This window comes from Podarcis melisellensis (assembly GCF_964234715.1).
Source record: "Podarcis melisellensis genome assembly, chromosome: 2".
In the NCBI taxonomy this organism is placed as follows: Eukaryota; Metazoa; Chordata; class Lepidosauria; order Squamata; family Lacertidae; genus Podarcis; species Podarcis melisellensis.
The window spans coordinates 114,081,573-114,108,037 of NC_138529.1; the positions used below are offsets into that span (position 1 = coordinate 114,081,573).

Sequence of the window (26,465 nt, forward strand, 5' to 3'; positions counted from 1 at the left end):
ACTGATGGGAACTGGACACCAACATCTGGGGACACCTCAATGGCTATGCTCTGATATACAGTGTTGTGTATTGAGTCAAAGGATTTTATATCTGTATTATTATTGTCTGTATTTGCATTAGGGTAAAGTAACTGCCTTTTGGTTCCAGAGGGTACAGCTACTATTGGTTCATTTAAGCCGCTGTATTTGGATCCTCTGTCTTATTGGTTTCCTCCAAAAGGCAGGACTGTGATTGCCTGATATTGTTCCCTCCAAAATGTATCCTTTCTAGCTAGTTCCCTGTCCCTATAAATGTAGCTCTTCCCTCCTCAGGTCTCAGTCTTGTTTGCTTTAATAAAGAAGTGTTACTAGAGAACTGACTCTGGCATGTTATGTCAAGAGAGCTGAATCACAAACCCCACGTCACAACATACAGAATCTACAAAAGATTAAGGCACTGATCCAGAAGACAATGAACTGCGAATAGCAAGTGTAGCTAGGAGGAGAATGCATTGGCAGCAGGGTTTGGAAGCTGTTCCCTGACACAAATCCCCTTATTTCCTCCTCTGGAGATCTGAGGTCTACAAACCAATGGGTTGTTTTATTCAGAATAAGCTCACTGACATCAATGGAGCTATCATCATAATCATCTCCTCTATGGGTGCCGCTAAGTGCCCTCTGTCTTTGAGCTTTTTGCTCTCCTTGTTTTAAGGCTCGCTGGTTTCTCTAAGTCTGGGGAAAGTGCTAAGGATGATGGTTTAATTTCCATAAATGAGAATGTTTTAAGATGTAGTTTCCTTTGACAGTAGCCCTCATGTGTGTTACTCACATGAGGGAGGCATTCCATTCTGTTGAGACTGTTATTCCAGTAACTCCCAGTACGTTTCCGAGCACAATTCAATGTGTTGGCGCTGACCTTTAGAAAGGCCTCGGTCCAGTATACCTGAAGGAGCATCTCCACCCCCATTGTTCTGCCCAAACACTGAGGTCCACGCTGAGGGCATTCTGGTGATTCCCTCCCTGTGAGAAGCCAAGTTACAGGGAACCAGGCAGAGGGCCTTCTCGGTAGTGGCACCCGCTCTGTGGAACACCCTCCCACCAGATGTCAAAGAGAAAAACAACTAACAGACTTTTAGAAGACATCTGAAGGCAGCCCTGTTTAGGATGCTTTTAATGTTTAACAGACTATTGTATTTTAATATTCTGTTGGAAGCTGCCTAGAGTGGCTGGGGAAACCCAGCCAGATGGGCGGGGTATAAATAATAAATTATTATGATAAAGTATTAAGTGCAAATCAGGTAAGTGTAAAGAGAACTGTTTCAACCCAACTGTAGTGCATATGTAATACAGCCATACCTTGAATGTCAAACGCCTTGCAACTCAAATGTTTCAGAAGTCGTATGTCCGACACAGCTTCTGATTGAGTGCAGGAAGCTCCTGCAGTCAATCGGAAGCCGTGCCTTGGTTCTCGAACAGTTCCAGGAATCAAACGGACTCCCAGAACGGATTAAATTCGAGAACCAAGGTACGACTGTACAGGGATCAGGATCAGTGTGTTTGCAACTTCAGCTGAAAGTATTTTTCACAACTTTTTTTAACAGTAAAAACTTTTAATTAGTTCTATTTGACAAGAACATTGACAGCCACCAACAATTATGTGGATTTGTTTGCTAAAAAGGACAGATGTAAACAAAGCTCGGAGCTAAACAGGTAACTTCACAAATGAACCTTACCGTATTTTCCCCTCTATAACACGCAGATTTTTTCTCCTAAAAAGGAAGGGGAAATGTCTGTGCGTGTTATGGAGCGAATGTGTGGTCCCTGGAGCCAAAAAATCAAGCAAAAGTCAAATCGCGAGTCACAGAGAAGGGAAACCTGAAAAGAGGAAGTGGCAGCTTTCCTGTATTCTGCCTCAGGGTCTTACTGCCCACCCTCCTCTGTTTCGTTGCTGTGATTGCTGAAACGGAACAAAGAGCAGGGAAAGCCCCTCCCCTCCAGGCAAGCAGAGGGGAAAGTGTCGTCTCTGTGCTCCGGTACTGCTGGGGGAGAGGGAGAGAGAGGGGGGGAGGGAGAGGGAGAGGGGGGGAGGGGGAGGGAGAGAGAGAGAGAGAGATGGCTGGCTTGGGGGGGAACTTTTGCCTCCCACCCGTTAAATCCCTCTCCAGCATTCTTAGCCAGCTGCTTCTCTGCACACCCCTCTCATGTCCCTTCTTTGTTTTTCCTTCGCTCCCCACTTAAAATGTGGTTACAAAGCATAGATCAACATGGATCCTCAGGATCTTTGCATTGGGTCACCCCAAATTCACCACCAGATCACATAGCATGTCCATGGCTACAGCCTGCACCAAAAAAATCACACACCCACTGTTGCCTGGGGCTGCAATGGTGCAAAAACATGGTTAAAAAGCATGGATCCACATGGATCCTCAGGATCTTTGCATTGGGTCACCCCAAATTCACCATCAGATCACATAGCATGTCCATGGCTACAGCCTGCACCAAAAAAAGCACGCACCCACTGTTGCCTGGGGCTGCAATGGTGCAAAAACATGGTTACAAAGCATGGCTCCACAGGGATTCTCAGGATCTTTGCATTGGGTCACCCCAAATTCACCATCAGATCACATGTCTGTGGCCACAGCATGAAGCACAAAAATGATACATCCACTGTTTCATTCAGAATGTTTTTTCCCTTGTTTTCCTCCTCTAAGAACGATGTGCGTGTTATGGTCAGGTGCGTGTTATAGAGCGAAAAATACGGTATATTTTCCTGCTTGACTAGACCAGCTGCCATGTTTGGGTTGTTTTGTTTTGGTTTTTTGAAAGGAAAAAAAAAGGCTCAAGTATCATTTTGACAGGCAGCAAACTTTCACCCTTAAGAACTATGGAATCTCTTATCTGCCACACAAGAAACAAGGCCTAATTCCACCCCCACCCCACCAAGACACACCTTAATCCTCTCTAGCTATTTACTGGTCCATCAACCCTGATGGACCTAGAAATATTCCCAGTTCCCCGAATTGCTGTCAAAACTATCCTCAAGCAGATATTTCCCCTAATATTTCTTCACCTCAGACGATCTGATCCAAATCAACATTCATAAGCATGGAAACCGAATATGTTGATGCTTGCCTAAATTTCCCAGATTGGCAACTTGCAATCCCAGTTCCTGGCAGTCTGTTTCTGAACTATAAGGCATTGGCTGGTTCCTGTCACCTGGCAGCTGGAGGTTTCCAGAGAGAGAGTGCAGAGGGCTGAGGAACCAGACGCTGGGACTTCAACTGGAGTTCAACAACACATGGGCCCCAGCCCTGCTATATGCTATATGGAGACAAAGAATGCTTTCTTTTCAATCAGATTCAGAACTATTTCCTGTCTTCTTACCTATGAATTACATTTCTGTTGCACACTTCCCTCATCAAGCCCACCACAAGATATATTGCTTTCACGCACACAGCAACCCTGTGAGGGAGGTTTCACATGAAGATGGTGACTGGCTTTAAGACACTCAGAGCTTCACGACTGAGGAGGGATTTGAATTGTCCCTGGCATTTGTGGACCTAGACGCAAGGAAACCTGTGGTCCTTCAGAGATCATTGGACTCCAGCTCCCATGAGTCCCAGCCAGGATGGCCAATGCCAGGGAAGACGTGAGTTGAAATCTAACAACATCTGAAGGGGCCACAGGATGCCAGCCTTTCGCCAGGTAAATATTCTGTAACCATTTTTTCGTTCTGGCTCACTTTTATTTTTCATGTTTGAACGTACAAAGGAACAAACTGTGCCTCAAAGAGGAAAGATCACCCAATCCCTGCCTCACCACCGGGTCGATTTCTTGAAAGTCCGTCACGGAAGAAAAAAAGGAATATAGCCAAGCAATATAGATATATAGACATTGCAACCATTTGCCTCTACCTTTGGCACCAGCCTACACTTAAACACTCTGCTGTGGGGAACATTTCGTTATTTGTTAAATGAAAGGCCAGTGACCCATTGGAAAAATCTATTTTGTGGGAGCGGGGTCCAAACAGAAGCAGTGGGGATTGATGCCCATTGCTTGGCAGAGCAAGAGGAAGTGTTAGACGGAGCCAACCAATTCCAGAACCATCTTGTATAATCTGCAAGATAAAAAATGTAAAAATTATATAACTTCACAGCTGAAGATTTTACTGTTTGAGGGCTCTTGTGTTTCTAATATTTTGTTGGAAGCCACCCAGAGCAGTAGGGCAACGCAGTTAGATGGGAGGTGTACAAATGATAAAATTCTGATGATGAAAAACTTAAGAAAAAAATAAAGAAGTGAATATATATAAAATAATGATAAACATTCAACTCAGCAGCTTTTCAGTGTGACACTTGTGGCTGTGTTTCTTTTTCAAGCTCACTTTTGCCTGGCGGCATCAACAATGTGGCCGCTAGCAGCTGGCTTTCCAAGTTCACCTCTGGTAATCGGGGGCCCCTTGCAAGCGACCCCTCCATTCCCCGAGTCGAGTTCTTGCTGTGAGCTGGCCCCCTCCTGCAAGAGAAGCTCACGCTCTCAAAGAGCTTCAGCTTCTCTGGGGCCAAGAGAGCGGCAGTGGCCACAATGCACTCCTTCACCAGCTCACCTCTGGAGAGCGGGCGGAGCTTTTTGGAGACCAGCTCGCTCACCATGAAGCTGGCTTGCTCCACGCTGTCCATTTCCTTCCTTGGTTCCGGGGCAATGCCTTGCTGGGCGTGCAGGTCCATTTTCAGCGCCTTGACCTTCTCCTCGCGCAGCTGCCCTTGGAACTCCTCGTACTGGATGTGCTTCGTCCTGTAGTGCCTCTGCAGGTTGGCCTTCTTCAGGATGGAGAGGGCCTCACCACAAATGAGGCACACGGGCATGCCTTTCAGCTCCACAAAGAAATAGTCGTGTGTCCATTTCTTATTGAAAATGCGGCACTCCAAATCTATCTTCCTCTTCTTGTGCGACGGCATTGCAACCAAATGATCTAACAACAAAGAAACAGGTGGAGCGGTTAACTGGATTTATTCCGGGGTGAGGGGAGTGATAATATAATTATTATCAAGAGCGATCAAAAGAAAATACTGGAAACGAAGGCTCCACAACCACCATCTTGTGCTTCGGTCCCCTTCAGCCTTATTAATGGGAGAGGAAGCCCTGCCTTCCATGGTAGGATTAAAAACTCAGATATCTATCAGTTAATTGCTAAATGTCTCCTTAAACCTAGGCTACGGTTGCCACAATGGAATGCCGAGGTGCCATTTTTTACTTTTGGCAATGAAATTATCCTTATTATTCATTTCATTTCTATACCGCTTTATATTTTAAAGAAAAAGCCTCAAAGCGCTTCACAACACATCAAATAAAACAAATAAAAAAATAAAAACCAATTCAAGCTTCAAGGAAAATATTTCAGATCCTTCTTCTCCCCCTCTTCTTGTGTGGGTTCTCCCGTGTGTCAGGAGAGAGGGGCTACCTGGCTGAAGCTCTAACTGCAGTCAGGGCAATGGGAAGGTTTCTCTCACCTGTGTGGATTCTGACCCCCAAGCTCTTCCTGCACTCAGAGCACCTGTATGGCTTCTTCCCCATGTGGATCCTTTTGTGTGAAGTGAGCAACGATTTCCAGCCAAAGCTCTTCCTGCCCTCGGAGCACCAGTACAGCTTCTCTCCTGGGAAAGCCCCCTTGCACACAGTGAGCTCCTCAAGGCTTTCCCACACAGGCTGCAGTGATTGGGGTCAGGGCCATAGTTAGGGGACAGCGAGGAAAGCACCCACTAGGGGCACAGGTGAGGAGGGCCCCCCAAAAGCAGCTAAAAAATATGTCAGCAATATGTCTATAAATAAAAATTTTGATGATCGCCTGATAAGAAAAAGTTTTAAATAGAGGGTCTTTATATGATACCCGGGGGCCCTGCAACATAGCCGCTCGGAACAGAAAAGGGATTGGGGTGTGGAGGGGGGTGTTGCCCAGAAGAGAAGCGGCTCTGGCCCAGCAGAAGCCCCCCCTCCCCCCCTCTCAGCAGCCTGACCAAGAGGGCAAGTTGAGGTTGAGGGCAGTGCGCAACGTGAGGGAAGGCAAGAGGCTGCATGCGTCCCTCTCTGTGTGTGTGTGTGTGGGTATCCAAGTGGAGGGATGGTGGAGGGAGCCAGCCCAGCACCAGGCTTCAGAGGTTCCTTTCGTTAGTGGAATGAGAGGGTTGCTGCCTCTGCCGCTGCTGCCACCATCACAACACACGAAGGCAGCAAAGGCAGCAGCTGGCAATTTATTGTATATAGGCTCTACCACTCGAGCTGTGGGGGTTCGGATTGGTGAACACCGATCATGTATTAATAATGCTAATTTGGAGGCACCTCTGGTAGAACATTTTGCTTCTCATAATCATTCAGATACAGATCTATTATTTACAGTTTTATTGGTGAATCAGAAGGCAATTAGCATCAGAAAAGATTATGAGCGACAGTTACGGCAACAAGAAACACGGTTTCTTTTCATGTTTCAAACCATTTATCCAGGGGGGTCTCAACTCTAAGTTAGACTTTAATTGTTTCAAATTTCATTTCACTGGTCAACAACAATTTTGTTGTCTGTGTTTTTTCAGTTGATTTAGGACGAATCTGATGCACTGAATCCAAAAATCACATTGGTTTTGCTCAATCAGGTCAAGTTTTTGAGCTATGGCCACATGTCTTTTTTTACGTTTTTGTTCACATGTACGCTTGTGTGGGGGACGCGGGTGGCGCTGTGGGTAAAAGCCTCAGCGCCTAGGGCTTGCCGATCGAAAGGTCGGCGGTTCGAATCCCTGCGGCGGGGTGCGCTCCCGCTGTTCGGTCCCAGCGCCTGCCAACCTAGCAGTTCGAAAGCACCCCCGGGTGCAAGTAGATAAATAGGGACCGCTTACTGGCGGGAAGGTAAACGGCGTTTCTGTTTGCTGTGCTGGCTTGCCAGATGCCCCCTGGAATTTGTCACACATGCATGCACACACCCAGATACTCATGAATCTGTCAGTCTGTCTGTGCTTGGCTGCCCAGAGTTTAAATGCAGGACTTTTCACATTCACACACCCTTTCAAACACAGGTCCTTGGAGAGGATCCCTAATTTGGCAGAGGGGGGGGCAGGACTTTATAGGTAATAACCAGCACATTGTGTCCAGAAACAGACAATTAGGCAGACGGAGCTGTTCTAATAAGGGAGTCCTATGCTGCCTATAGCCAGCCCTGGTCAGCAGTGTGTCTGCAGCTCTTTCAGCCAGTTGAACTTTCTGAGCTCTTTTCAAAGGCAGCCCCAGGTAGAGTGTGTTAAACTAACTCCTACGCAATGTGGCGCCAGACTGCTTTCTTTTTTTGTAATTATCCGTTTGTTTTAAATTCTGTAGCTTAAATTCTCTTGATGCTTGTTTTTTTGAGAAGGGCCTCTTACGGTCACAAAGCAATGATTTTCAGGGCAGCTCCATAACACTGATTGTGCCCTCACACTGCCCCTTTTTGTGTGGGGATTTGGATCCATTAAAGGAGCAGACAGGGAAAGGTTAAGCAGAATCCCACCCACCCGCTGCGCCACTCTTAGGTGTGCTCAGTCGTCACCTGCTCCATGACTCCACCTTGCATGAGAAAGAAGGATGGAGCTGCAGGAAACAGGAAGTGGTCCTTCCACCAGCCAGGACATCTCATCATCACAGACAGATCTAGTCTCCTGCTGGGGAGTCAAGAGTGGCCCTGGGATGGCAGAGAGAGGAGGGGAAGGGCCCAGCGACAGAAGGGAAGGCAGGGCTCCAGATGCTCCCTTGGACCCCTTCCTTGACACCAAGGGGAGCTCCTCTTCTGGGGCTGAAAGCATTGCCGTGGAGGTTTCATTTTTGTCATGATTGCAAGGGAAGAAGGGAAGGTAACCCCCCCCCAACACAAAGAACTGAATGAAAAAAGGCCTGTTCTGAGCGATTAGCTACTGTAGAGCATAATGGGGGGTTTAGCTGTGATGCTCACCTGCCTCCCTGGAGGAGTCTTTTCTTGGGGTCAGGGAGCTGAGGAGCAACATGAAGTTCCCAGGTTACATTTCCTTCTGGTCAGCTATTCCAGCTCTTGTCTGCTCCCCATTTCTTTATGGAGGGCAAAGGCTATGCCCTTTGTATAGATGCAACTATAACCAACAACTGGCGTCTTCTGGGTGCACTGAGCTACCCCCCCCCTTCCGCCTTCTCTCCTCCAGATATAATACAGATTCCCTCAGCATCGTGCCCCACCTTCCAGAAGGCAAATATATATGGTTGTTTATTTAGGACATATTTATCAGCAGTGATAAATATGACATTAATTGGTTACTGAACAACGGCTTCAATGCTGTCAACATGAGCTTTGTCTGAGGTTGCAGACATATCCATTTCGTTCAAGAAAGATGCAGAAAATACTTTTCCTTTTTGATTCTGGGCACTTGACTTCTCCCATCCTGCTACCATCATGGCAGACATTTGGGGCTGAGATCCAGGGCCCCCTCAGCAGCAGCAGCAACAACAACAGATGGAGCCCCCACAAACATTTGTCACATTTTGAAGGGTTTTTTTATTAAAAACAAACAAAAGGCTTTTCCTTAGGCTCTCATAGCCCTGAAATTAGCTCTTGAAAAAGAGAGGGTTGCCAAATAGCATGGCCCCCAAGAATGAAAACAAACACTTCCAAATTCTTTTTTGCACCCCCAGAGACAGGTCTCAGCAACCTTTTAAAGTCGAGGGCCAGATCACTGTCCTCAAACCTCGCTGCGGGAAGGAGTATGAGTGCGCATTCTTTCGTTACTACACGATCCAAAGATTAAACAAAAAAATAATAAAGTTCTGAAGGTCCCAGTTCTGCACCGCAGCATATCTGTTCCGTTCTGAGAGACCCTCCCAGGGTTCTGGGGTGTATGAAGCCTTGATTCCCTGTTTTTAACTCCGCTACCGAATGCAGCGAGCGGTTCCTTCTGCAAGACGCGTGTTCTCCGCTCTCCTGTCCTGGAGGGGGAGACGCTTTCGGTAGCGGAGTTAAAAACAGGTTGTCAGGGGCTGCCTCAAGTCTCAGCTCACAAAAGACCAACGCCAAGCTCTTCTTATATACAAGGATGTTTATTGCAGTTCATTATTGGTTCCACAACCGAGGCGTGCAGCCCCGCGTCTCTTAGCCTTAGACGTTTGAAGTCCCCTCTGAATCGGTCCCGCCTCTACACCAGTTTAAGAGGCTTGTGCTAGTCCACCTCTTCCTGTCCTTCCTTTTCCGCAGGGTCTTTCTGCCCCCCTGAGTTCCTTCCCTCCTGCTTTCCCCTGACGTGGAGTCCCCAGATGCCTGCTCCCCCCTCCTTCGTGCTTTGGGACCAGGCTCCTCCTCTGGGCTCTCTGCATTTCCGCGCGCCTCCACAATTGAACTTGGCGCGCGTTCGCTTCCCCTGACCTTCCTCTTGACAGTTACACTACTCCCTGTACTACTCTCCGCCCCTTCCGGCAGGACGTCTTGCCCCGATCTCCTTCCCCTGTCTCCTTCCTGCTCTGCTCCGTGTGTCACACTGGGAACTCCACCCTCTGCACTCCGTTCCTGCTGGGAAGCCGGCCCCGATCTCCCACTCCCACTCGGGGTTTCCCACTCCCACTCGGGGTTTCCAGCCCGTGGCCCTTAGGTTGCTGACCCCTGTCCAGAGACTTCACAGCCATCTTCACTTCCTAGGAACTCTGGGAACTGTATTTCTGGGAGGAACCTCTTAGAAATTTCTGCGCCTCCTCAGCCAACTACAATTGGACATCCTGAGACTACAATTCCCAGAAAAGCTGGACCAAGGTCTTTAGCCACAGCCCTGACCAAATAATGGAGCTTTCTCTTCTATCCCTCTCCACCTCCCACATTCACAACAAATCAGTCTCCCACTCCTCAGTCCCTTTCACTAACCTCCCCTAGCCCTAATTCTTCTACATTCCTTTAAAACATTTCTGTGAACTAAGGAACACAAAAAACACCCTCACTGGTCACCTTCCACAGGTCAAAAGCCAATGCAGAAAATATTTAATAAAAACAGCTCTAAACAGGTACACAAGAGCACAGAAAAAAGGAGATGAGTTTCAAAAGCAATACCAAATGAACATTTAACACAGGGACCTTTCATTCAGCTGGAAAATGCTATCAGTAAAAAGGTCTTCAATGGGTTATGCAAAGTCCAAGTAATGAGCGCCTGGAATACTGATCTACAAGACAAGGGCAGCCCATCATTTTGGCAGTGAAAGGCAGACCTGAAAACTAAACAGATTCAACACACACCTTGAGCATTCCAGATTCACACTCCCTCCCTGTTTATCTAGCAAAAAGTTGCCACTTATTTTGTACATTTAGTATATATGACCTTCATTACTTTTATACATACATATGTGTATACAAATTTAAGTACAAACACTAAAACATCATTCCATGCATTTACATCTGATTTCCCCCTTTATGAGTTTCTTGGTGTAAGTAGTGAACCCTAAGTGGAAAACTCCATACATTTCTATCATTTCCCTAGTGTGAATTTGCTAATGAATATTAAGGTCTCCACTCCCTCTGAAGTCCTTTCCACATTCAATACGCCTGTAGTTTTCATTGTGTGTGAGTTAGCTGATGTCTTCTAAGGTGTCCACTTTGACTGAAGCTCTTAACACACTCCATACATTTAAATGGTTTCTCTCCTGTGTGAGTTTGTTGATGTATTCTAAGTGTTTCACTACGACTGAAGCTATTTCCACATTCAATACATTTAAATGGTTTCTCCCCAGTGTGAGTTCTTTGATGTATTCTAAGGATTTCATATCGACTGAAGCACTTTCTACATTCAATACATTTAAATAGTTTCTCCCCCGTGTGAATTTGTTCATGTACTTTAAGTGCTCCGTTATGACTGAAGCTCTTTCCACACTGCATACATTTAAATGGTTTCTCTCCCGTGTGAGTTCGTTGATGTATTCTAAGTGTTTCACTACGACTAAAGCTATTTCCACATTCAATACATTTAAATGGTTTCTCCCCAGTGTGAGTTCTTTGATGTATTCTAAGGATTTCATATCGACTGAAGCTCTTTCCACATTCAATACATTTAAATGGTTTCTCCCCCGTGTGAGTTCGTTGGTGTACTTTAAGTGCTCCGTTACGACTGAAGCTCTTTCCACACTGCATACATTTAAATGGTTTCTCTCCCGTGTGAGTTCGTTGGTGTATTCTAAGATCTCCACTTTGACTGAAGCTCTTTCCACATTCAATACATTTAAATGGTTTCTCCCCCGTGTGAGTTCGTTGGTGTATTTTAAGTGTTCCGTTACGACTGAAGCTCTTTCCACACTGCATACATTTAAATGGTTTCTCCCCCGTGTGAATTTGTTCATGTAGTTTAAGTGCTCCGTTATGACTGAAGCTCTTTCCACATTCAATACATTTAAATGGTTTCTCTCCTATATGACTTCGCTGATGACTTTTAAGTGTGCCACTTCGACTGAAGCTCTTTCCACAGTCCACACATTTAAATGGTTTCTCCCCTGTGTGAGTTCGTTGGTGTATTCTAAATGCTCCACTTTCACTGAAGCTCTTTCCACATTCAATACATTTAAATCGTTTCTCCCCCGTGTGAGTTCGTTGATGTCTTCTAAGATTTTCACTTCTACTGAAGCACTTTCCACATTCAATACATTTAAAAGGTTTCTTCCCCGTGTGAGTTCGTTGCTGTATTCTTAGTGCATCATTTCGACTGAAGCTCTTTCCACATTCAATACATTTAAATGGTTTCTCCCCTGTGTGAGTTTGTTGGTGTATTCTAAGTTTTCCACTTCGACTGAAGCTCTTTCCACATTCCGTACATTCAAATAGTTTCTCTCCTTTGTGAGTTTGTTGTTGTATCCTCAATTTCTTTGTTCTTTCGCATAAATTCACAGGTGGCTCCATAGAATTCTGACTTTCATCTTCCTCACCTGTTTGGGAGTCTGGGAGGAAAGAGAATCCTGTTAGACTTTCAAGAAAGACAAAAAGGGAACTGAACACATGTCAATCCCAATCTGTACCTTCTCTCATTTTTAACACCTTCATTCTCCACTATCCTCTCTAGGGTCCAATTTTATGAAAGCTGATGAGATAGTGGCAAGAGCAACACATGATCACTCCATTCACAAGGGGCAAGCAGGAAACCGGCAAGCAGGATTGGAGCACAAGAGTCTTCTCTGCCTTCCTGTGCTTTCCAGAAACTAGTATTAAGAAGCATTATTGCCTAGGACCACGAGGGCAGAGACGAGACGTCAGTCTTATCCTTTTCTTCAAGCTATCCATGTTGCTGGCCGTCACTGTCTCCTGTAGCATAGATTCCATAAATGAACTACGCTTCTGTTTATTCATCTTTTGCAGCCCTTAAAGGCTGATAAATGTATTATTGCCTAAGCTTTTGTGGGCTGCAGTCTGACAAAGTGGACTCTTGACCAGGAAAGCTGGTGCCACTATAAACTTCTGAGTCTCTTTGTTGGCTTTGTGTACTTATTTTCAAATTTGCACCAAGGTTATACCACAGTATCTCCATGGAAGCATAGGGACGGACAAACTTACAGGGTGTCAGCTCCGTGAATCTCAAGCCTCTCGTGCCTCCGCTGACAGAGCCTGAGAACGCAAGAGATGTGATTCAGTTGGAATGTGAAGCAGGGGAGGAGCAGCCAAGCTGCAGCAGGAGGAAAGAACAAAGAGCAGGAAGAGGGGGTGCCAGGGGGGGGCACAGACTGTTATTTCCAGTTTGAGCTCTGACACAGAGACCCTGGAAATAGCGTGTCCAAAAAATCGTAGGCTCAAGAGAATATGCGAGAAGAGGGGAAAAGAAAGCGAAAGTGGGGGCTTCTTTGCTGGAGGACTCGGCAACTGCAAGCTGGGATGAACAGGCTGAAGACTGAGCTCCACAGTGATTTGTGAGTTTGAGCAATAAACCTGAGATAATTACTACTGGAGTTGTCTCGCGTCTGTGCGGGAGACCCAAGGGGCGCTAAAATTATTATCCCACTCACTCACTCACTCTCACAAACAACCCCAGTCTGTAAGATTGGCAAGTTTACACAATTTGCTTATAATACCAGACACTCTTGGACTTTATATGCCCAATCCTAAGTGTAGAGCCTCCAGCCACAGGAATCGTGTATCATGATAATGGGTCCTTTGTCCCTTAAGCCCACCAAACTGGGGAGGTGCATGCATTTATTGTGTTTTGATGCTGGTGGAATGTATCATTCTGACTCTGTCTATAAAAAATAAAGGTAATAGAAACCATTTAAATACATTAATTATAAATAATTATGGGAAACATTTCCATTCCCCTTCACCCATTATTCAGGATTGGTGTGCAACATCATTATCATCAATTATTCCTGCCATGGAAATAACACCTAAGGTTTCAAAGCCTGGAGGAAGAAAATCTGCCCCCACTACTTTAGGAAAAGGATTCAAGAAACAAAGAGCTGCTCCGGAGAAGGCCTCACCCCTTCCTTCTTCCTGTCAGGAACTTCCTTCCATTTGTCTCCTCTCCATCTTTTCCTCTTTCTCCCTCCGCCATCCATCTATCCCTGTCCCCATCTCCTCTCCCCTGGAACTCACCAGATTTCTGCAAGGGTCCTGGGAGGGAATGCTCAGAGGTTGTGGGGAGGGATGTGGGAGACAGCCTGACCAGGTCAACCGTCCATCTTCCTCCTTCCATCCTAGCCAGGCTTGCAGGTTCAGTCTCAGCTAGGTTTGCAGGTTGAGCTTCCTGAGGAGCACAGAATCCAGAGCAAGTTGCAGCTTCCTGGGAGGGAGGGAAGAAGAAGAAGCCAAGGGAGTCTGAGAGCCCCTGCAGGGATTCTCCTGCCCAAGACATTCTGCTGCCCCTGGAGAAGCCCCAATTGGGCACCCCCTTCCCAAAAGCCCCCTCCCATTTTCAAACACCTTTGGCAATCCCTTTCACCTGCCTGTCCCGCCTCGTGGCCTGAGAGGAGATCCCTTGGAACTTAAGAGTTAATCTGCAAAGGACTGCTCTGAATACATGGGTGGCCCTTGCATGGAGAAGAAGGAATCTTCTTGCTTGCATCTGGACCCCCTGGGAGAGGCGGGGGATCTGCCCACTGCTCCCTCTGCCCTCACTGCCTCCTCCAATGTCCTCCTGCCCTGCAAAAACCCTTTGCTCTTGTTTCTCAGGGGAGAGAGGCAGAAAGAGCCTTCAAACCCATCCGTTTCCTCCTCTGCTCCCCCTCCTGTCCTTTTGGGAAACAGGAACTTTGGTCATGAGTAAACAACTTAGATGGCAAGTTTGCAAGATAAGCACTTTAAAGCACTGCTTGTTCCTACTATGTGTGTCTCTGTGTGTTTGGACCTAGAGGACAGCATACATGATTCCGAAAAGAGGGCAATTCTTTAAAACCGAAGGCCATTTCTACAAAATGGAAGACTTCCAAAGGCAGCCTTTTACAAGGAAATTTTTGACGGTTTTTAGTTTGTTGGAAGCTACCCAGATGGGCAGAGGCAACCCAGGATGCAAATAATAATAATGATAATAATAATAATAATAATAGCTTCCTAAGCCTGTCCTGGGACGCGGGTGGCGCTGTGGGTTAAACCACACAGCCTAGGACTCGCCAATAAGAAGGTTGGCGGTTCGAATCCCCGCAACCAGGTGAGGTGAGCTCCCGTTGCTTGTTCCCTGCTCCTGCCAACCTAGCAGTTCAAAAGCACGTCAAAGTCCAAGTAGATAAATAGTTACCGCTCCGGCGGGAAGGTAAACGGCGTTTCTGTGCGCTGCTATGGTTTGCCAGAAGTGGCTTAGTCATGCTGGCCACATGACCCAGAAGGTGTATGCTGGCTCCCTCGGCCAATAAAGCGAGATGAGTACCACAACCCCAGAGTCGGTGACAACTAGACCTAATGGTCAGGGGTCCTTTACCTTTTTAAGCCTGTCCTGCTATGCATGCTGATCAGAGACTGTCCAAACAACCCTTTTGAACGCAACAGGGCTTCCTATTTTTACTGCTACCAGTGGGATCAGTCAAACCACGAAGCCACTGATCAGCCAGAGTTTCCTGTTTTCACCAAGCACAGTTTGAAGTTAGCTTAATATCCCAGCTTGTTCCAAAGCTGGCAGCTGTAGTTTCCTGGTTTGGGCAAAATGGAAAGTTTGTTAGTTATGGCTCATAAGAGACTGTCTGGTTTCAGTACAGTTCACCCTCAGGGCCAGCCCAATCATGAGGTAAGGTGGGACAATTAGGTCAGGAGGCAGATGCAGGGAGATATGGGACCAGCACATTCCCAGCTCCCCTGTTTGTTAGCCTTGCTGCCAGTGCAGGACCACAGCTGGTAAATTTGTGCAACTACCCATTTAGAGTCCTTCTCTTTTCCCCTCTCTCACTAAAGGTTGGGTGGGAGTCCTTCCTGGAGTGATGCATTCTGGTTCTGGGGGCCAGGAGAATGCGGTGGCGGCTAGAGTTTTTTGTTTTAATCTTGAGTCAACTTAGGTTTTAGCGTAACTTTGCTGCAGCAATGCATTAAAAACTGTTCCTATTTTTAACCCAGCTTTTCAGGTTGTGATTCAGTCATCTGAACCTGGCCATTATCTTAATAGATCTTGCAACAACCTTGCAAGGTAAGCCAGTCTTATTTAATGCGACTACACATGGGATTGCTGAGGCTGCAAGACGTGCCAAGATTTTTACCTCAGTGGGGAGAAAAGAGCATTTTGGAAATGGAGGCAATTTAGAGGAGGAAAACGGGGGTTGGTGGAAGGTCACCTCTTCTGACACAGCTTCTGCTCTGATAAAACTCAGAGTCACCTGCAGCTCTTTAGGTAAAGTAAGAATAGCAGGAGATATGATCGCAAACCTGCCATGCAAGGTTTGGTCTAGCAAACCTTTTTAAAGTGGAGAGAAAGTGCAGGGAGGAGGAATATTCACCACCAAAGCTAAGCAGAACCTCCATGTCTAGAGGCACTGGACCTGTGACCTCCAGGTGCTGGAAACCCAGGTGTGTGCATGTGACTTTATGGTCTGCATATCTTTTCTGTGTGCGCATGCATGTGCATACATTGGCCTCAAAGCTCACTGGAATGTGGCCTCCAGAATTAATGCAGCTTTAAGCCCATAAATGTTTCGTTCCTCCTGTTCTATCGGAAAGAACAATCAAATCTAAGACTATCAGGAGGAGAGAACTCCTGGATCTACAGAGTTAATGTTCTCAACATCCTATGGACACAAACTGCAATGAGATTTCTCTCTAATTACTAATTAGATTTTTTTTCTTAAAAAATTGAAGCAGATAACAGATTTGGGTGGCATGCGTATCTATGGCAAGAGAAGAAAAAAGGTTATAAATTGTTTGAAAACCATATCTTCCGGAAATCGTTAATTGAAGTATGGGACAGATATAAAAATCTATTAGAAATGGGGGTTCCACATTGGTTATCCCCATTAGAGGTTATGGGAGTCAAGAAAATTAATATGAGGAGTAATTGGATTACTTACGGAGATTTAGTGGTAAAAGAAGGAGAGAAATGGAGATTGAAGCCATACGAGCAAGTAAAAGAACATGTATTTGATTGGCTGCACTACTACCTGATAAATGATATGTTTAAAAAGGATGTGAAAGAAAAAGGGTATAAAGAAAAAGATTCGAAATTTCAAACGGAAATTGTTAACAATGATTGTAAGATAATCTCAAAAATGTATAAAATATTATTGGAATGGCACACGATGGATGAGGAAGTTAAATCTGTAATGATTCACTGGGCCAGAGATTTAGGGTATAGTATTGATATGGAAGACTGGCAAAAAATATGGAATGAAAATCTGAAGTTTACAGCATGTACTATGTTAAAAGAAAATGGTATGAAAATGGTATACAGATGGTATATAACACCAGTTAAATTGGCAAAAATGTATAAAACCTGTAACAAATGTTGGAAATGTAAAGAGAAAGAGGGTACTTTTATTCATATGTGGTGGGAGTGTAAGAAAGTGAAGGGGTTCTGGGAAATGATATATAATGAGTTAAAGAAAATGCTGAAATATAGCTTTGTAAAGAAACCAGAAACCTTCCTACTGGGAATAACTAGAAATGAAATAAATAAGAGGGACTGTAAATTCTTTCAGTACGCAATAACAGCAGAGAGAACATTGATGGCCCAAAAATGGAAACAAGAAGAATTACCGACTTTGGAAGAATGGAGAAAAAAACTAACAGATTACGCAGAACTAGATAAATTAACTGGAAAAATCAGACTTCAAAGAGACCACAAGTTCCTAGAGGACTGGGGAAAATTCAGAGAATATTTGAAGAGTGTATGTGAGGAACAAACAACGCTAGTGTGTTTTAAAGAAGCTTTGTGGAAAAAATAAGGAATATTGCAAGAATGTAAACGAGGATAGAAAGATTTTACTTGAAGGCAATACTATAATTAAGGAATGTGAAGGTAGAAATTTAATTACGGATGATTGTCAGAGGAGCTGAGGGAGGTTCAAAAAGTTAAAATATGTGATTTGGAAAATTGTATGATTGGAGATATTGTGAAAATTTTAATAAAATTTATTATTAAAAAAAATTAGAAATATGAAGCAGTATAGAAATGAAATGAGTAATAATCTGAACATGAATAGCTAATTTCAATTTCGCCTTCCTCAGTCTTTTACAATACTGTCTTCAACTTTTTATTATCATTAATTCATTTCCATATGCCACACATCTTAAGAATCCTCCTTTCTTCTGCATTCTCTAAACTGTCACCCACTTCAACCCTCAGCCTTCATCTGAAAACTCTGCAGCCTTACTGGGGAAGGTGGAAATAGAACATTTAATGAGACAGGTTTAAGCCTGTCTCACTGATTTACACGCAGACACAAGAGGTCACTAGCTTTGACAGCTTCGGAAAAGATCAGGTGCCTTCTCCGGGAAATAGATCTATTAGCTGTTTTATTAGCCGTGACAGATCAACAGAGCCTCCATGTGTAGGCATAGTGTACCTTGATTTGGGGGAAGACAAAAGAAGCTATTTCCTTGCTAAATGAATCTGATGGACATCATTACTACAAGAGAAAAGAGAGCTTTCAAAGGCGATCAGACCAATTCACAAATGAGGGCGATAGGTTTATCAATGGCAGTGGAAGAGGAAGGGGGGGCAGGAGTAGTGGCCTGCAAAGGGTGTCAGGGGGCTGCAGGGTGAGAGGGACACCTCCCTGTTGCACTGCTCTTCCTTCCCCCCCCCCGCCTCCCCTTCCCTCTCCGCCGTGGGGAGGACCGTGGAAGAGGACGGGGCTCCCTGCTGAGGGACAGGGAGAGGGGCGGCAAAAGCCCCATCTACGCCGCTGATCCGTGAGCGACTATATGCATCGTCCATCGGGAAGCAGCAGCTGCCCTAGACCCCTCATTCTGCCCCTTGAGCTCAGGACTGAAGGGAGCAGCTCCCCAGGGTCTCCGGCAGGGTCCGTGCCAGCCTGAGCCAGAGATGTTTGCCCCTGTGCCCTCCTGCAGATGCCCTGCCCCTCAGCTGCGCCCCTTCCCCTTCCTGCCCGGTTGGGGGGGCGCCCTGCAGCCTCTGACTCCACTCGGGGCCTGATCCTGCCAGGCCCACCTGCTCTCCCCCTCCTCCCACCTCCCGCCTCCTGCACCTCGGACTCCTCGCTCCGTCCCTGCAGCGGAATCCGGCTCCTCTCCGGGGAAACTCGCCAGGCCACGGCCCGCTGCTCCTCCGCTCTCCTCGGCGGGGACAGGAAAGTGCAGCCGCTCTCGAGTCCCCCTGGCTGGCCCCGTTTCCTGCCTCTCTGGGCATCGGAGCTCGCTGGCTGTGGGTTGGGCCCTGGGAGGCTGCGAGGCTGGATGCGCCCCCTTGCGCTGTCCCTCAAAATTTATTGTATCATTGGAATCTACATGGCATCTTATATGCTATCCAGAATGTTGCACAAATAAGTCTCCTTGTGATCCGATGTGCAGTCACTGGTTTCCTTATCAGCAAATATTTCCAGAAAGCTGGGACGATGCCACCCTGCAGCCACAGCTGTCAATTTTCAGATTTGAAAATAAGGGATCAGCAGCCTCACCTGTCCCGGGGACAGTCTACGGGATATCTAACAATCCGGGATAGCAGCGGGAAATGGCACTGGAATAAGGGAATTTCCGGCAAAAAAGGGAAGGTTGACAGCTATGCCTGCAGCCCGAATGGGTAGCTGGAGGAGGCAGTCCAGTTCCCAGCTCTGCTGGTTGGGATCATGCAATCACTTAGCTCCAGCAACCGACCTTTCCAAACCCTCCAACATTAAACATTAAAACATTAAAAAACTTTCCTACACAGGATTGCCTTCAGTATAAGGTTGGGGAGTTGAGAAGTGGGGATAGAGGGGGGGGGAAGTAAACTTTCATTATTTTACAGAGTGCATATCCAAAGTTTTTGTGTCGGTGACACATGCATAGGTTCTCCTTCTATTCATTCATTTTCATTGGCAGTGAGAAAGATCGGGCCCCCAGGGCATAGTTGGTTGCCTTCAGTTGACTGCAGTGAAGGGAGAACCAATTGGAGCAGCAGATTGTTGCAATTCTTGGAAAGGGATGGAAAAGAGCACAGCTACATCGCGGTTTGGTCTTTCAAGTACTTGTTGTTAAATACAGTGGTACCTCTGGTTACGTACTTAATTTGTTCCAGAGGTCCGTTCTTAACCTGAAACTGTTCTTAACCTGAAGCCCCACTTTGGCTAATGAGGCCTCCCGCTGCTACTGTGCCGCCGCCACACGATTTCTGTTCTCATCCTGAAGCAAAGTTCTTAACCCGAGGTACTATTTCTGGGTTAGCGGAGTCTGTAACCTGAAGCGTATGTACCACTGTACTCTGTGAGTTGAGTGAGGCTGAGAGACTCCAGAGAAGTGTGACTAGCCCAAGGTCACCCAGCAGCTGCATGTGGAGGAGCGGGGACACGAACCTGGTTCACCACATTACAAGAAGAAGAAGAAGAGTTTGGATTTGATATCCCGCCTTTCACTCCCTTTAAGGAGTCTCAAAGCAGCTAACATTCTCCCACAACAAACACTCTGTGAGGTGAGTGGGGCTGAGAGACTTCAAGGAAGTGTGACTGGCCCAAGGTCACCCAGCAGCTGCATGTGGAGGAGCGGAGACGCGAACCCGGTTACCCAGGATTACGAGACTACCACTCTTAACCACTACACCACACTGGCTGGAAAAAGGGGAAGTTCTTTTCTTTGCATTAAGTTGTGAAAAATAAAGCAATAAATTTTAAAAACAACCCTTCTTTCAATGCTTTCTTTTTAAAGCAAAAAAAGAGGTAGTGCCATAGTTTGAACAGTTTTGCCTTGTATGGGAAGGATATATCTGAGATACAAATGCACACACAACTCTCTCCCCTCCATCCAGGCGAGGAGGAGGCATTGTCAGGAGTTTAAAGGGACATCCCGGCTGGCTAAGGTGCGAAGCAGAGCCATGGAAGGGGGTGGGGTGGATTCTGAGGACCACAGACCACATGTGCAATTGGCTCCCAGTACGTTTCCGAGCACAATTCAATGTGTTGGCGCTGACCTTCAGAAAGGCCTCGGTCCAGTATACCTGAAGGAGCATCTCCACCCCCATTGTTCTGCCCAAACACCGAGGTCCACGCTGAGGGCATTCTGGTGATTCCCTCCCTGTGAGAAGCCAAGTTACAGGGAACCAGGCAGAGGGCCTTCTTGGTAGTGGCACCCGCTCTGTGGAACACCCTCCCACCAGATGTCAAAGAGAAAAACAACTGACTTTTAGAAGACATCTGAAGGCAGCCCTGTTTAGGATGCTTTTAATGTTTAACAGACTATTGTATTTTAATATTTTGTTGGAAGCTGCCCAGAGTGGCTGGGGAAACCCAGCCAGATGGGCGGGGTATAAATAATAAATTATTATGATAAATTATTAAGTGCAAATCAGGTAAGTAAAGAGAACTGTTTCAACCCAACTGTAGTGTATATGTAGTACAGCCATACCTTGAATGTCAAACGCCTTGCAACTCAAATGTTTCAAAAGTCGTATGTCCGACACAGCTTCTGATTGAGTGCAGGAAGCTCCTGCAGTCAATCGGAAGCCGTGCCTTGGTTCTCGAACGGTTCCAGGAATCAAACGGACTCCCAGAACGGATTAAATTCGAGAACCAAGGTACGACTGTACAGGGATCAGGATCAGTGTGTTTGCAACTTCAGCTGAAAGTATTTTTCACAACTTTTTTTAACAGTAAAAACTTTTAATTAGTTCTATTTGACAAGAACATTAACAGCCACCAACAATTACGTGGATTTGTTTGCTAAAAAGGACAGGTGTAAACAAAGCTCAGAGCTACACAGGTAACTTCACAAATGAACCTTATATTTTCCTGCTTGACTAGACCAGCTGCCATGTTTGGGTTGTTTTGCTTTGGTTTTTTGAAAGGAAAAAAAAGGCTCAAGCATCATTTTGACAGGCAGCAAACTTTCACCCTTAAGAACTATGGAATCTCTTATCTGCCACACAAGAAACAAGGCCTAATTCCACCCCCACCCCACCAAGACACACCTTAATCCTCTCTAGCTATTTACTGGTCCATCAACCCTGATGGACCTAGAAATATTCCCAGTTCCCCTAATTGCTGTCAAAACTATCCCAAGGTGGTGTCAAGCAGATATTTCCCCTAATATTTCCACACCTCAGACGATCTGATCCAAATCAACATTCATAAGCATGGAAACCGAATATGTTGATGCTTGCCTAAGTTTCCAGGATTGGCAACTTGCAATCCCAGTTCCTGGCAGTCTGTTTCTGAACTATAAGGCATTGGCTGGTTCCTGTCACCTGGCAGCTGGAGGTTTCCAGAGAGAGAGTGCAGAGGGCTGAGGAACCAGATGCTGGGACTTCAACTGGAGTTCAACAACACATGGGCCCCAGCCCTGCTATATGCTATATGGAGACAAAGAATGCTTTCTTTTCAATCAGATTCAGAACTATTTCCTGTCTTCTTACCTATGAATTACATTTCTGTTGCACACTTCCCTCATCAAGCCCACCACAAGATATATTGCTTTCACGCACACAGCAACCCTGCGAGGGAGGTTTCACATGAAGATGGTGACCAGCTTTAAGTCGCCCAATCGGCTTCACGACTGAGGAAGGATTTGAATTGTCCCTGGCATTTGTGGACCTAGACGCAAGGAAACCTGTGGTCCTTCAGAGATCATTGGACTCCAGCTCCCATGAGTCCCAGCCAGGATGGCCAATGCCAGGGAAGACGTGAGTTGAAATCTAACAACATCTGAAGGGGCCACAGGATGCCAGCCTTTCGCCAGGTAAATATTCTGTAACCATTTTGTCGTGCTGGCCCACTTTTACTTTTCATGTTTGAACGTACAAAGGAACAAACTGTGCCTCAAAGAGGAAAGATCACCCAATCCCTGCCTCACCACCAGGTCGATTTCTTGAAAGTCCGTCACGGAAGAAAAAAAGGAAAATAGCCAAGCAACATAGGTTAATACATTGCAACCATTTGCCTCTACCTTTGGCACCAGCCTACACTTAAACACTCTGCTGTGGGGAACCTTTCGTTATTTGTTAAATGAAAGGCCAGTGACCCATTGGAAAAATCTATTTTGTGGGGAGTGGGGTCCAAACAGAAGCAGTGGGGACTGATGCCCATTGCTTGGCAGAGCAAGAGGAAGTGTTAGGCGGAGCCAACCAATTCCAGAACCATCTTCTATAATCTGCAAGATAAAAAAATGTAAAAATTATATAACTTCACAGCTGAAGATTTTACTGTTTGAGGGCTCTTGTGTTTCTAATATTTTGTTGGAAGCCACCCAGAGTAGTAGGGCAACGCAGTTAGATGGGTGGCGTACGAATGATAAAATTCTGATGATGAAGAACTTAAGAAAAAAATAAAGACGTGAATATATATAAAATAATGATAAACATTCAACTAAGCAGCTTTTCAGTGTGACACTTGTGGCTGTGTTTCTTTTTCAAGCTCACTTTTGCCTGGCGGCATCAACAATGTGGCCGCTAGCAGCTGGCTTTCCAAGTTCACCTCTGGTAATCGGGGGCCCCGGGGGTCCCTTGCCAGAGACCCCTCCATTCCCCGAGTCGAGTTCTTGCTGTGAGCTGGGCCCCTCCTGCGAGAGAAGCTCACGCTCTCAAAGAGCTTCAGCTTCTCTGGGGCCAAGAGAGCGGCGGTGGCCACAATGCACTCCTTCACCAGCTTGCCTCTGGAGAGCGGGTGAAGGTTTTTGGAGACCAGCTCGTTCACCACGAAGCTGGCTTGCTCCACGCTGTCCATTTCCTTCCTTGGTTCTGGGGCGATGCCTTGCTGGGCGTGCAGGTCCATTTTCAGCGCCTTGACCTTCTCCTCGCGCAGTTGCCCTTGGAACTCCTCGTACTGGATGTGCTTCGTCCTGTAGTGCCTCTGCAGGTTGGCCTTCTTCAGGATGGAAAGGGCCTCACCACAAATGAGGCACACGGGCATGCCTTTCAGCTCCACAAAGAAATAGTCATGTGTCCATTTCTTATTGAAAATGCGGCACTCCAAATCTATCTTCCTCTTCTTGTGCGACGGCATTGCAACCAAATGATCTAACAAAGAAACAGGTGGAGCGGTTAACTGGATTTCTTCCAGGGTGAGGGGAGTGATGATATAATTATAATCAAGAGAAAATACTGGAAGCCAAGGCTCCACAACCTCCATCTTGTGCTTCAGCCACCTTCAGCCTTATTAGTGGGAGAGGGAGCCCTGCTGATGACATCCTTCCATGGCAGGATTAAAAACTCAGATATCTATCAGTTAATTGCTAAATGTCTCCTTAAACCTAGGCTACGGTCACCACAATGGAATGCCGAGGTGCCATTTTTTACTTTTGGCAATGAAATTATCCTTATTATTCATTTCATTTCTATACCGCTTTCTATTTTAAAGAAAAAGCCTCAAAGCGCTTCACAACACATCAAATAAAACAAATAAAAAAATAAAAACCAATTCAAGCTTCAAGGAAAATATTTCAGATCCTTCTTCTCCCCCTCTTCTTGTGTTGGTTCTCCCGTGTGTCAGGAGAGAGGGGCTACCTGGCTGAAGCTCTAACTGCAGTCAGGGCAATGGGAAGGTTTCTCTCACCTGTGTGGATTCTGACCCCCAAGCTCTTCCTGCACTCAGAGCACCTGTATGGCTTCTTCCCCATGTGGATCCTTTTGTGTGAAGTGAGCAACGATTTCCAGCCAAAGCTCTTCCTGCCCTCGGAGCACCAGTACAGCTTCTCTCCTGGGAAAGCCCCCTTGCACACAGTGAGCTCCTCAAGGCTTTCCCACACAGGCTGCAGTGATTGGGGTCAGGGCCATAGTTAGGGGACAGCGAGGAAAGCACCCACTAGGGGCACAGGTGAGGAGGGCCCCCCAAAAGCAGCTAAAAATAAATCAGTAATATGTCTATAAATAAAAATTTTGATGATTGCCTGATAAGAAAAAGTTTTAAATAGAGGGTATTTATGATACCCGGGGGCCCTGCAACACAGCCGCTCAGAACACAAAAAGGAGGGGGTTTGGAGGGGGGTGTCTCCCAGAAGAGAAGCGGCTCTGGCCCAGCAGAAGCCCCCCCTCCCCCCCTCTCAGCAGCCTGACCAAGAGGGCAAGTTGAGGTTGAGGGCAGTGCGCAACGTGAGGGAAGGCAAGAGGCTGCATGCGTCCCTCTCTGTGTGTGTGAGTGGGTATCCAAGTGGAGGGATGGTGGAGGGAGCCAGCCCAGCACCAGGCTTCAGAGGTTCCTTTCGTTAGTGGAATGAGGGGGTTGCTGCCTCTGCCGCTGCTGCCGCCATCACAACACACGAAGGCAGCAAAGGCAGCAGCTGGCAATTTATTGCATATAGGCTCTACCACTCGAGCTGTGGGGGTTCGGATTGGTGAACACCAATCGCATATTCGTAATGCTAATTTGGAGGCACCTCTGGGAGAACATTTCCCCATAATCATTCAGATACGGATCTATTATTTACTGTTTTATGGGTGAATCAGAAGGCAGTTAGCATCAGAAAAGATTATGAGCGACAGTTACGGCCGCAAGAAACAGTTTCTTTTCATGTTTCAAACCATTTATCCAGGGGTTCTCAACTCTTAATTTAGACCTTAATTGTTTCAAATTTCATTTGATTATTTGTATTTTGTCTGTAACTTTACACTGCTCAATTTATCCCAATCTCCTTGTATTTGTATTGTTACTTCGCACCGTACCTTTAAACTCAATCTCCTTGTTATTAGCTTTATGTTTTTCAAAAAATATTGTTACTAAAAGAGTATGTACTCTTTTTCATTACTGTTTGTATTCTACTTTAAAATTTTTGTAAAGTGGTACGTCATGCAGGTCATCGCCTGCAAAATTTTATTTTCAGTTTATGCAGCAATTCTATATCCTCCCACCACGCTGACAAGAATTCCACAAAACAGTAGTCAATATCCGGAATCACTGTTCAGTGTTGGACATCATATTTGCTGAATACACAAAGCTTCACAGCTTGTCTTTCATCCTGCAAAGTCTGGTACCTCACTTCATTTAAAGATTTCCAGAGACTTTGAGACTAAAGATTTCATTTTGTACTTGTTATGGTTTGAAGGAATTCTGTAAAGCTTGTCCATTGCGTATATACATGGTCACTGTGTTGCCTAGACATTGCTGACGTGAGCTTAGGGGTGACAGCGGCCACAGTGCTGAAAAGTCCAAATAAATGGGCAGTCGCAGATCATGAATCTGACTTTCCTCCAACTTCCAAACCAAAACGGGAGGAAAAAAGATTTCAGGTTTGAAAGTGGCATGTTAGTCAGGTTTGCTAAACCAAAACTAAGCCAAAATTTAGCTTAGTAAGTGTGAGGCAAAATACAGGGCAGTAAAACAAGGAACAGGGTGGTGAATCCAGGGCAGGGCAGAGAGGGGGGTTGGTGGACAGTTGGTTTTCTCTTTCCACCTGGTACTGAAGTGACTTCAAAACAATCCATTCCAATCTCCGGCAGCCTCACAGGATGGCCCCCCCCCTGGAATTTGTCACACATGCATGCACACACCCAGATACTCATGAATCTGTCAGTCTGTCTGTGCTTGGCTACCCAGAGTTTAAATGCAGGACTTTTCACATTCACGCACCCTTTCAAACACAGGTCCTTGGAGAGAATCCCTAATTTGGTGGGGGGGGGGGGGAGATCTGAAATACTGAACAAAACTATCAATACAGGACATGGCATTTTTTAATTAGGCAAAGCAGGATTATAGGTGATAACCAGCACATTGTGTCCAGAAACAGACAATTAGGCAGACGGGGCTGTTCTAATATGGGAGTCCTATGCTGCCTATAGCCAGCCCTGGTCAGCAGTGTGTCTGCAGCTCTTTCAGCCAGCTGAACTTTCTGAGCTCTTTTCAAAGGCAGCCCCAGGTAGTGTGTGTTAAACTAACTCCTACGCAATGTGGCACCAGACTGCTTTCTTTTTTTGTAATTATCTGTTTGTTTTAAATTCTGTAGCTTAAATTCT

At 46.0% G+C, this 26,465-nt stretch overlaps 3 protein-coding genes across 3 annotated transcripts; all 3 read right to left on the bottom strand.

Moving 5' to 3' along the window:
* Positions 1-1,279: 1,279 nt before the first annotated feature.
* LOC309365151 (uncharacterized protein) lies at positions 1,280-8,033 on the bottom strand. Its single transcript, XM_081903346.1, has 3 exons — positions 7,946-8,033; positions 2,739-4,951; positions 1,280-1,707 (listed from the first exon to the last, which is right to left on the bottom strand). The coding sequence occupies exons 1-2, from the start codon at positions 7,995-7,997 to the stop codon at positions 4,323-4,325; spliced, it is 681 nt and encodes a 226-aa protein (XP_081759472.1). The 5' UTR covers positions 7,998-8,033; the 3' UTR covers positions 1,280-1,707; positions 2,739-4,322.
* A 1,912-nt stretch (positions 8,034-9,945) lies between these two features.
* On the bottom strand, positions 9,946-15,843 carry LOC309364825 (uncharacterized protein). The gene is made up of 3 exons (XM_081902757.1): positions 14,697-15,843; positions 13,559-13,745; positions 9,946-11,919 (listed from the first exon to the last, which is right to left on the bottom strand). The coding sequence occupies exons 2-3, from the start codon at positions 13,656-13,658 to the stop codon at positions 10,550-10,552; spliced, it is 1,470 nt and encodes a 489-aa protein (XP_081758883.1). The 5' UTR covers positions 13,659-13,745; positions 14,697-15,843; the 3' UTR covers positions 9,946-10,549.
* A 5,512-nt stretch (positions 15,844-21,355) lies between these two features.
* On the bottom strand, positions 21,356-25,200 carry LOC309365189 (general transcription factor II-I repeat domain-containing protein 2-like). The gene is made up of 3 exons (XM_081903402.1): positions 24,073-25,200; positions 23,215-23,537; positions 21,356-22,672 (listed from the first exon to the last, which is right to left on the bottom strand). Exons 1-3 carry the CDS (start codon positions 24,134-24,136, stop codon positions 22,517-22,519), a joined length of 543 nt encoding a protein of 180 aa, XP_081759528.1. The 5' UTR covers positions 24,137-25,200; the 3' UTR covers positions 21,356-22,516.
* Positions 25,201-26,465: the final 1,265 nt, after the last annotated feature.

Bases quoted from the DNA above. Each gene is read 5' to 3' on its own strand.
- LOC309365151 (XM_081903346.1), bottom strand. From the start codon at position 7,997: ATGTTGCTCCTCAGCTCCCTGACCCCAAGAAAAGACTCCTCCAGGGAG. The intron at 4,952-7,945 runs GTGAGCATCACA...CTTTGTTGTTAG, and splicing joins AGACTCCTCCAGGGAGGCAG to ATCATTTGGTTGCAATGCCG.
- LOC309364825 (XM_081902757.1), bottom strand. From the start codon at position 13,658: ATGGAAGGAGGAAGATGGACGGTTGACCTGGTCAGGCTGTCTCCCACA. The intron at 11,920-13,558 runs GTGAGTTCCAGG...CTTTCCTCCCAG, and splicing joins AGGACCCTTGCAGAAATCTG to ACTCCCAAACAGGTGAGGAA.
- LOC309365189 (XM_081903402.1), bottom strand. From the start codon at position 24,136: ATGGGGAAGAAGCCATACAGGTGCTCTGAGTGCAGGAAGAGCTTGGGG. The intron at 23,538-24,072 runs GTGAGAGAAACC...TTTCTTTGTTAG, and splicing joins GGGGGTCAGAATCCACACAG to ATCATTTGGTTGCAATGCCG. The intron at 22,673-23,214 runs GTGAACGAGCTG...TTTATCTTGCAG, and splicing joins TGGAGCAAGCCAGCTTCGTG to ATTATAGAAGATGGTTCTGG.